At 36.0% G+C, this 11,187-nt stretch overlaps 1 protein-coding gene across 1 annotated transcript in view; it reads right to left on the minus strand.

Annotated features, from left to right (window-relative positions):
• LOC138333171 (uncharacterized) overlaps positions 1–9,881 on the minus strand; it is a 36,246-nt gene extending 26,365 nt beyond the window's left edge. Inside the window, exons 1-12 of the mRNA XM_069281352.1 lie at positions 9,866–9,881; positions 8,842–8,919; positions 7,657–7,797; positions 5,920–6,651; positions 4,086–4,227; positions 3,440–3,634; positions 2,477–2,642; positions 2,039–2,109; positions 1,847–1,947; positions 1,495–1,641; positions 1,242–1,331; positions 312–418 (exon numbers count right to left, since the gene is read on the minus strand). Of these exons, the coding sequence (XP_069137453.1) occupies positions 312–418; positions 1,242–1,331; positions 1,495–1,641; positions 1,847–1,947; positions 2,039–2,109; positions 2,477–2,642; positions 3,440–3,634; positions 4,086–4,227; positions 5,920–6,651; positions 7,657–7,773 (1,868 nt within the window). The 5' untranslated portion in view covers positions 7,774–7,797; positions 8,842–8,919; positions 9,866–9,881. The remainder of the gene's footprint in view (positions 1–311; positions 419–1,241; positions 1,332–1,494; positions 1,642–1,846; positions 1,948–2,038; positions 2,110–2,476; positions 2,643–3,439; positions 3,635–4,085; positions 4,228–5,919; positions 6,652–7,656; positions 7,798–8,841; positions 8,920–9,865) is intronic.
• Positions 9,882–11,187: the final 1,306 nt, after the last annotated feature.

Raw genomic sequence — 11,187 nt, forward strand, 5'->3', positions numbered from 1 at the left:
TAATGAAATACTGTTAATCAAATTATTTTCACATAATGATACAATATTTTGCGTCTTAATTCATTAATATTACCATATAGAGTTATTTCACAGGGATCATATTTTCACAATTTTATCTGTCATGGTCATGAAAATTTGATCCATAAAATTTTCAGACGTGACTGAATTATGTTTACTCTTTAAGCTGAATCATGAAATTTTGATTTCCTATCAATTTGATTTTTCAATTGAAGGTCAAAATTGCGAAAACTTTGACCCGCAAAAAAATGGCTATACAGTATAATAAAAACTTTTAAACTCAAGACTCCTACCTTGTGATATTGGACTCGAGTTGAAGCCAGGCCTGGGGGATCTTCTCTCCCATGTACTCCTGTTGTAATGTCACATCAAACAATGCCTCCTTCAGCTCCGGGATCCCCTGTCAAATAATAGAATTATTGTTCCAATATATACTTCAAAGGATTATCCTGAGGTTGCTAAGGAAAAGAGAGCTCAAGCAACAATTACTTCTAAAACAATGAAACTTCATCATTTTTCATAAAAGAATGATATGTATAGGTCTAAAAGCAGAACAGGGATATTTCAACCCCAATGCAAGTCACCTCCCTGTCAAATTTAACCGGCAAACATTTTGTATTTATAACTTCAGGATTATAATTTCATTCATGTAAATTTCTAAATTCATTCAGGGACTTTGATCTCTTTCTTCTCCTAAGGCATTGTTATGCTATTTTATCAGCCATACTTTTTATATTACGAGATGAACAAATTCTAATTTTAGGCCAATAAAAATGCACATTTCAAGTAAAATGAATTATCCTTTGATATGTACAATAACAAGCTTGGTGAAGTTAGAAAGAATTAACTCAAATATCTAAGATTCAAATTAAACTTTCCAAGAAAGCACAGTCAAAATATCCATGTATTATATGTTGCACATGTATAAAGCACCTTAATTTCGTATGAGATTGAATTTTATGTATTTGCCAGCGATAGTATATTACGAAAATAAATCACCGCAAAATTTGTTATCATGGGTAAAGTACAACTTAATGACTCTAATAAATAAAATTCAAAAGCCGATGAATTCAGTTGGATTACAGCATAACCACTGTAACATTAGAAAACTTCCTCTATAAAATAAAGGATTTTTGTTTTTGAAAAAAAGTCCAATAAAAAATTCCACTAAAAAAAAAGTCCCCTTATCGTTAGATTTGTGACATATTTAATGCTTGACTTACATTTCCATTTTTGGAGCTTACAAAATGGAAGTCCATTATCTGGTGGTATTTTTCTTTCAAATCCTCCATTGGTAAAGATATCTTAGTCATCTGTAATGAAACCATTGTATCAATTAATACTTATTTAGAGAGGCAGGACAAGACAGACACAAAACTGGTGTATTAAGAGTTGCTGTTCAGTGTAAATGCCCAACACCATATAACCTAATAGGGAGGGGGATCAAAATAAGTCTGTACCTTATATTTTAATTACCTGGTCAGTGTGGGTTCCCACCACAAAGATGGGGGCCTTAGGAGCATGTACTGTGATTGAGTTGAGCCAGAAATTTAGTCCAGCATGTTCGTGCCCAAGTCTGATGTTCCACAGGAGTAGGTACACTGCTCGGTCTGACAGGAAAAACTGAAAAAACAAAGTATAAATAGAATACAGTACTGGATACTATTGTAGTAGCATATTACATCCCCTACAGGCCCCTAACCATTACTCGATGTGTGTTGTATTATCCTGACTATCCTAATTGTGACCCAAGGCCACCATTATACCTGATGTGTGTTATATTACCCTGTGAGATGCCCCCCTAATTTTTACCCAAGACCACCATTACCTGATGTGTGTTGTAGTAGATGGTCTGGCCAGCGAAGTCCCACACACTATAAGACACAGTCTCTCCCTTGTGGTTAACATCCCAGGTACAGATGTCAATACCTGGAACAAAACATAAAAGTGTTTGAGCAGACACTACAGCGACAGAGGTAAAAACATAGGTTATAGTCCAAAGAATGAAAGCTATACTCACCATCTGTGATAGCATCTGCTCCAGTCAAAGTAGATTTCTGCTGCAAACTGGACATTAGAGCTCTCACCAAACTGAAAGTACAAATACATCTCAGATGTTCATTCTCACATTTTTTTTATTTGACCAAAATCTCATAATATACCCGATTAATATCACCAGATGCAAGTACTAATAAGTAAAAATGCAGCACAGTCAATATATAGCAGGGAAAAACAACTTTGCATCAATACTAAAGAATCAAACAGACCGAAAATGTTCACCTTTTCTTCACCTAACAATTAAAGCATTGTATACTGAGAAACTCTCCAGTAGTTGTAAATCTCTGCCATATTTGACAGCTGTGACCTTGAATGAAGGTCAAGGATAAATTATTTATTTGACCTCTCTCTCGACTATGAATAGATTACCTATTTGCTCACTCTCCTCTGAATAAATTACCTAGTTTTACCAGCTCCTCCCAGACCGACAAGCATTAGTTTGGTCCGTTTACAATCCACAGAGCCTGTCAGCAGACGTTTGAGGTAGGCCACAGTTGTCGTGAATCCTCTCTCCCGAATCTCCTTGGGAGGTGTTTTCAGCAATGGGCATTCACTGAGGTTCAAATCTAAATGATGTAAAAAGAAAAAAACTTAGAAATGTCTGTAAAGCATAAATTGAAATGTTCTTCCATTACATTTCCATATAGTAGTCATTATTGATGCATGTGATGTGTCAAATTATAGACATCTATATGTTAGTACAACAATTAACCAGGTTTGAGCAAAACTTATCCAATAGCTAATATTAATTAAAATATCACAAAACTTGTGTAATATGACCTGGTTACCATAACAACCTAAATAGAAAACCCTACATGCACATCTATATGCATGGTCTCCAACACTGCTGCCAAGTGTCACTGAAATTGATCCAGTAGTTTAGGAGGAGTTGTCTATACAAAATTTATTTACAGACAGATGGACAGACAAGCTGATTACTCCTTCTTATTTACTCATCAATGGAGTAACAGGGGCCACTCACTCACAACCAACATATACAAGGACTGCTAAAATCTGGAGGAAATGAGAAGCAGACAAGCTTTATGAGATATAGTAGCTGGTGGCTAATAATTTCAGAGCAAACTTCTATAAGTTACTGAGAAGACCCTTGACTCTGAATTGAAGTGACTCATGAGAAGTGACTTGACTCAACATGAAGAAATTTGACCAGGACAAATGTGACTCCCAAAGAAAGCCCTTGGTTCTGAGTTAAATTGCGAGTTACTCTTGACAAGTGCTTTTAAGTCAATTATAGAGTAAATTGCATCAAATCGGGGTGAGCCTGTCCTTCATAAATAGCATGGTGTCCTTCATATAGAGTGTTCTTTATAGCAGGATCAACTGTATATTTAAATTTACTCACGTTGGAGTGGACATCGTCCAGCCTCTGCAGCCACTGACAGAAGATATGGGTTGCTACCTAACTGCAGTGTAGTGAGATTCTGTAGGTCCTGTATGTCCTTTGGGATATGGACAAGTCCTTGGTATTGTAAGTCTAAGGTACTAAGGTTCTTTAGGGCCAGAATTTCTTCGGGGAAACCACTCGGAGTTTTATCATCTGAAAACAATTAAACAATAAAATTGTTTCTATTATTTCTATTACTACATATAATATAATAAATCATATATTTCATCCACAAATACATTACACTAAAATATAATACTAAAAGTGGAGACTTTTGGAAACAATATGATCTTTATATTTCTAGTCTAGATTACTGCCTTCTTAAAACTGAATTCACATTCACATGAAATCGTCAGGACTTTCCCGAAAACTTCTTAGACTAATGACTAGTTCCAGGATGTAAACCAAAAAGAAAACAAAGTACAGAAAGAGTTAATTCACAACAGCTTTAGGAGGTAAGTGTTCCCATGTACTGAAGCTTTAGCTGAATCAAGGCCCCAACAAATAACACAGTTATACATCTCTACCCAATTTTAAAATTTCGAGTTAAGTTCAAGGGATCCTGTGTAGTATGGAATCCCGTCTATGGCCAATAAGTATTTACCTGGCAAAGTTTTCCCTGTATATCCAAATCTCGGGAAAGTGTTAAACAGTATAGCATTAGCTCGTGCTATATTGGTTGTGTTTAGCGTCCCTTGGCCATCCACGTCAAAGTTGTTGAACATGTCATCAAGGCTCATGGACTTCTGTAATGTAGTAATCAACAATGAAATACAGTTGTATTTAATTTCTGGAAATAATCTGATAAACTGTATGGTAAGATTATTGGTTACCATACAATAATTTGTGATCTGGTATGGTTACTTAAGATTCTTAGATAAATAAGCACATGCTTTAACAAAGGCTTTCACACACAACAGGTCCCTAACTATATTTTTGGGAAGTTTGCCTTATTTCAGAATAAAAGACATATTTTTGGAAATTTAAAAGTAAACAAGATGCCCACTGGGCCTGTATTGTTCACCTGTTCCAGGTTAAAAACACAAAATAGCAAGGATTTTAATTTGATATACCAAATAAGAACTAAATCCTTTCTTTCCTTCAAAAGAAGAAAGATTTTAAAGTATATGCCATATTTCCCCTATTGGGGCTGCCTCACCCAGCCCCTTGGGGGAACACCCACAGTACAGTGGAACTTGCTTGATACCAACTCGGATAATTCGACAACCTGGTTTAATACAATGTACTTTGCCGGTCCCGGCTGATTTCCTTCTTTATATTTGTTTAACAAACTCAGAAAATTCGAATTTGGAAAACTCGAAAAACTTAATGGATAACTTGAAGTAAATTTTTGGTCCGAATGACAAAAATCATACATAAAATGTTTGTAATACTCAAATTACAAAGTTTCTTACAAAGCGATTGCAGAAAATGCCAATTTCTTTTTCATAAATATGCTGTAAAAAACAGCATTTCAAAAGCCACTTACATCTACAAAAACATGGAAAAACTGTTTAAATATTTAGCATTGAACCTAAGTTATATTGTATCAACAATGAGCAGCGATAATCAATTGTAAAGCTGCAGTACATGTTCATTACTTACATAAATCTTGCCCCGACTGAAATGGCGACATGATACAAAATATGTGCTTTCAGCAGCCTGTCACATGCACATGTATGATCACTCGAGCGGAACTAATCTCTAGTCACCTGGCACTGTGTTCCAAATGCAATCACAACTAGGAGCTGTACATGATCACTACAGAGCGATACTACAGTTAATTAGGTGTGAACAATGATATTTTAGTTTTATTGTTATAATTCTGCAACCACCATCGACGATTTTGATATCTTTTTTGCTCACATCGTTTTACGACATGGAACAAGTAGATCTATTACCAGTATCGTCAATAGACTTAATTGAGAACTTGCTTAATTCCAACACTCAGATAACTCGAAGCTTTGTCTCGGTCACTTTGAGTTCGTATTAACAAAGTTCCATTGTACATACAAAACTGATTGTTCTTCACCAATGTAAAAAGTTGACAGACGACTGCTGGACAACAGATCCTGCACCATGCTAGTACTTAATTTGTATTATATATAATATCAAACATTTCAAAAAGCAAAGTAACACTATACAGATATCACAAATATAGTGTTGTAACGATCTGGATTATTGTGACATCTGAAATTTATTTTGTTATAACTTCAATTTTAAAAAGAAAATACAGTAAAACCTGTCTTAGTGATTACATATCTATAATGACGACCTGCTAAATAAGACCTTTTTTTCTAGAAATCTAAATGACCAATTTCAACACGACTCAACCTGAGTATAAAGACCATCCGCCTATAAGACCATTCTCCCCGTGTCTATTGGGTGGTCTTTATAGACAGGTTTGACTGTATATGAATTCAAGAATTTGAACTTACATCCTGACTGCCTTCCAGCCATCTTGTAACTACTGGTCCTAGTGCTTTCTTAAAGTTGTCTTTGGACAAGAAGTTGTTGGCCTTGTTAGGTAGCCAAGCAATACCCGCCAGGTACAGTTCCTTCAAATTCTGTAGCATTGAAAAACTTTCAGGAAGTCCTGTTAAGCAGTTCTCATTCAAATTGAGGACCGTGAGTTTGGACAGATTCCCAATATTGTCCGGTAAAACAGTCAGCAACAGTTCCTGTGCGACCAAGTGTGTCAGACTGTACAGTCGTGTGATGACCCCGGGCAGCTCATCAATCCTGTTAGAACTGATGTCGAGACTCTTCAGTGCCTGGCAACCATCCAAGGTTGCTGGAAGGTCAAGCAGATTGTTTCCTCTCAGAATAAGTTCTTCCAAATTTTTGCAACAGCTGATAGTGTCTGGCAAAGCTTCTAAATAGTTAGAGTGAAGGTCAAGGACACGGAGTTGTGACAATTCCTGAAAGACTTCTGGTGGCAAGAATGTCAGTTGGTTGTCACCTAAGTTAAAGGTGGTGATAAACTTAGAATATCCCTTGAACCAGTCAGGCGTGACATTTGTGATCTTTTCATCTGCTTTCCAACAGACACTGTGTCCTGGACAGACAAATCCATCGGAGAAATTAAATGCAGAACTCTCCGGATCAAGCATTCCGAGATGTTCAAGCCCCAATTCTTGAGGATTCTCCCTCATCTTTTTAATAATACTCTGAAAATAACATTTTTCATTTTCAAACTTATATATATATATGACACAAGTATCTTTTTGGTTATTTCAAACAAAGATTTTCAACTGATTTTAGCTAAAATACAAGGTTTTGAGATACTAAAATGATGTGGCCGAATACAAATTATCATCATTTCGTCCCACCTTCCAGCAAATGTGACTCCGAAAATCACGTCAAATGACATGATGTCATAATAAACGGAGATGGATATACAGTAAATTGTACTTTACCAACATTGTTTTTGTATCTTGAAATCAACGTATTGTATTTATAATAGGCAATAAATAAAGATCAAGCTAACAATATCTGATAGTTGTTGAATGTCATTTTGTTTATCTATCCGTTAATCATAAATAGGCTATGAAAGATGGAGTGAAAGTGATGTTATTTTGTGATAAATGTCTATGTTTATGGTATGAATGTGATGAGTCATCTAGTACATGTATGTAAGTGTGTGTGGTGAATGAAAGCCCTCCTGTGTGGGGACATTTGTTTATATTTTTGAAGGCTGACTCCAAGGCCAAACCTTGGCAAGCTTCAGATGTGTAACATATCTGGGGTATTAAATGTTTTTTGTTTACAATAACAAAATCTATCAATATCTGGCTCCGATTTTCAAAACAAACTTATTGAGTAAAAAATTGACTTAAGCTATAATTTTTCATACAAGGAAAAAACTTAAATTTGGACTTGTGTCTGCACTTTTTGTTTTGAGAAATTCTACCTTGTCTCCACATTAACAGAGGCTACAATTGTTCAATAGTTAAGTTCTGTAGACATAAATAAAGTTGATGAGCATGTAGTCCTCGGCAGGCATGTGATACATGTAATTGAAGCCTACAATGCAGTATGTTTTAATTACAGACTAACTGCTATGCATGTTTTAGTAAAATAACATTGTCGGTAACCCACAAGTTACTTCGGTATCTTTCATCACAATCAATCGAGCAGTGACTGGTGGGTCTACGACAATAGTTAAAAGTTACCTTTGTAATCACGCCAACATATGTTGAGGTTGTATTAAAGATGTCCTGTTTTCGGAAGGTTTCCAGGCTGAATGAGTCAGATAAAGTAAATGCCATGTTGAGGGCTGCTATCCTCATAAGTTCTTGTACACCTGTCTGTACCTGACAACATAATTTGGGGTTTATTAAGCAACAAAACTGTACCAAATGGTAATATATGGGCACAATACAATAAGGTTGACAGATTAATCATGTACATCATGTCGTATGTACATCTTTTGCAAAAAAGTGGAAATATTGGAATAGCAGAGAAAAAATATTGTCCCTTCTCTCTCGCATCAGTATTAATAGTAACCAGAACATAAATTGTTTTTAATATCAGTTAAAAGTTTCACCTACTTATAGTGGCTAAATTTTATGAATGGTTTATTTTCGTTATCTTCCTATTTTCACTGATATCCAAAAATTCTAAACACCAGCCAAATATTCAGAAATTCAAAGACATAAAAACCAAAGCATATAATAGTTCAAAGAATTTATTAGTAAGTGGTAAACCCTAAAAATATGCCCTGTGTGAAAACTGCAAAATATTGAATGACCACACAAATCTAAAGCGCAATACAATATTTTTTTTAATATATTAGTTTTTATTTTGAAATGATTAAATTATACATGTATTATAACGAGGGTGAGGGACGTATAATGTACATTTTTTATCGGCCTTATGCCTCAAATGTTTACGCAAAATTTCATACAATTTGTTACAGCAGTTTTGGAGAAGAAGTCAAAAATGTAAATTGATATGGACACATGATGGACAATGCACGACGACGGACAAAAGACCATGAGAATAGGTCACTTAATTGAGAGTATGTCTCATGTGACCTAAAAACCTTCAATATTAGATGGGGTATTAAAACTATATTTGTATCAATAACCTTCAAACCTCTACACAATAAAAGAAATTCCGATGTAATGTTATCAAAGCATATTTAGGATTGATCAAGATAGGAGATCAAACTGAAATTTTCCGCACTTTCCAGTAAAATAAGTACAATTTACTGAATTCCCCCAGAATGTAAAGTTTTAAGTGCACTGACAGAATTTTAAATAAACTAAACATACATATTTAACTGGAGGGGACATGGAATCAGGTAATCATATTTTACTACAAGAAACTTTGCTCCACAATATAATTACTCTTACCTCAATTGTCGTACATATCTTATCAGAAACTGCTGATTTTAGCTCTGGAAAAAGTTGGTCAAACTGAGGAAGTTCCAACTACAGCAAAAAAAAAAAAGATAAAATAAAATAGATGTGATCGAACATAATGACGACATGCATGTGAGTGTGTGATGATGACATACCTGCGAGTATGTGATGATGACATACCTGTGAGTGTATGATAATGACATACCTGTGACAGTATGATAATGACATACAAATGTACCTGCGAGTGTGTGATGATGACATACCAGTGAGTGTATGATAATAATACACCTGTAACTGTATGATGATGACATACCTGTGAGTGTGTGATGATGACATACCTGTGAGTGTATGATGATGATGACACACCTGTGACTGTATGATGATGACATAACTGTGAGTGTGTGATGATGACATACCTGTGAGAGTATGATGATGGCATACCTGTGAGGTATGATGATGATACACTTGTGAGTGATGATGATGATGAATACCTGTGAGTGTATGATGATGCATACCTGTGATGTATGATGATGACATACCTGTGAGTGTATGATGATGACATACCTGTGAGTGTATGATGATGACATACCTGTGAGTGTATGATGATGACATACCTGTGAGTGTATGATGATTACACCTGTGACTGTATGATGATGACATACCTGTGAGTGTGTGATGATGACATACCTGTGAGTGTATGATGATGACATACCTGTGAGTGTATGATGATGACATACCTGTGAGTGTGTGATGATGACATACCTGTGAGTGTATGATGATGACATACCTGTGAGTGTATTGATGATGATGACATACCTGTGAGTGTATGATGATGACATACCTGTGAGTGTATGATGATGACATACCTGTGAGTGTATGATGATGACATACCTGTGAGTGTATGATGATGACATACCTGTGAGTGTATGATGATGACATACCTGTGAGTGTATGATGATGACATACCTGTGAGTGTGATGATGAAATAACCTGTGAGTGTATGATGATGACATACCTGTGAGTGTATGATGATGATACACCTGTGAGTGTATGATGATGACATACCTGTGAGTGTATGATGATGACATACCTGTGAGTGTATGATGATGACATACCTGTGAGTGTATGATGATGACATACCTGTGAGTGTATGATGATGACATACCTGTGAGTGTATGATGATACATACCTGTGAGTGTATGATGATGACATACCTGAGTGTATGATGATGACATACTGTGAGTGTATGATGATGACAACATACCTGTGAGTGTATGATGATGACATACCTGTGAGTGTATGATGATGACATACCTGTGAGTGTATGATGATGACATACCTGTGAGTGTATGATGATGACATACCTGTGAGAGTATGATGATGACATACCTGTGAGTGTATGATGATGACATACTGTGAGTGTATGATGATGACATACCTGTGAGTGTATGATGATGACATACCTGTGAGTGTATGATGATGACATACCTGTGAGTGTATGATGATGACATACCTGTGAGTGTATGATGATGACATACCTGTGAGTGTATGATGATGACATACCTGTGAGTGTATGATGATGACATACCTGTGAGTGTATGATGATGATGACATACCTGTGAGTTGTATGATGATGACATACCTGTGAGTGTATGATGATGACATACCTGTGAGTGTATGATGATGACATACCTGTGAGTGTATGATGATGACATACCTGTGAGTGTATGATGATGACATACCTGTGAGTGTATGATGATGACATACCTGTGAGTGTATGATGATGACATACCTGTGAGTGTATGATGATGACATACCTGTGAGTGTATGATGATGACATACCTGTGAGTGTATGATGATGACATACCTGTGAGTGTATGATGATGACATACCTGTGAGTGTATGATGATGACATACCTGTGAGTGTATGATGATGACATACCTGTGAGTGTATGATGATGACATACCTGTGAGTGTATGATGATGACATACCTGTGAGTGTATGATGATGACATACCTGTGAGTGTATGATGATGACATACCTGTGAGAGTATGATGATGACATACCTGTGAGAGTATGATGATGACATACCTGTGAGTGTATGATGATGACATACCTGTGACTGTATGATGATGACATACCTGTGAGTGTGTGATGATGACATACCTGTGAGTGTATGATGATAATACACCTGTGACTGTATGATGATGACATACCTGTGAGTGTATGATGATGACATACCTGTGAGTGTATGATGATGACATACCTGTGAGAGTATGATGATGACATACCTGTGAGTGTATGATGATGACATACCTGTGAGTGTATGATGATGA

Source organism: Argopecten irradians, chromosome 10 (genome assembly GCF_041381155.1).
Source record: "Argopecten irradians isolate NY chromosome 10, Ai_NY, whole genome shotgun sequence".
Classification (NCBI taxonomy): Eukaryota; Metazoa; Mollusca; class Bivalvia; order Pectinida; family Pectinidae; genus Argopecten; species Argopecten irradians.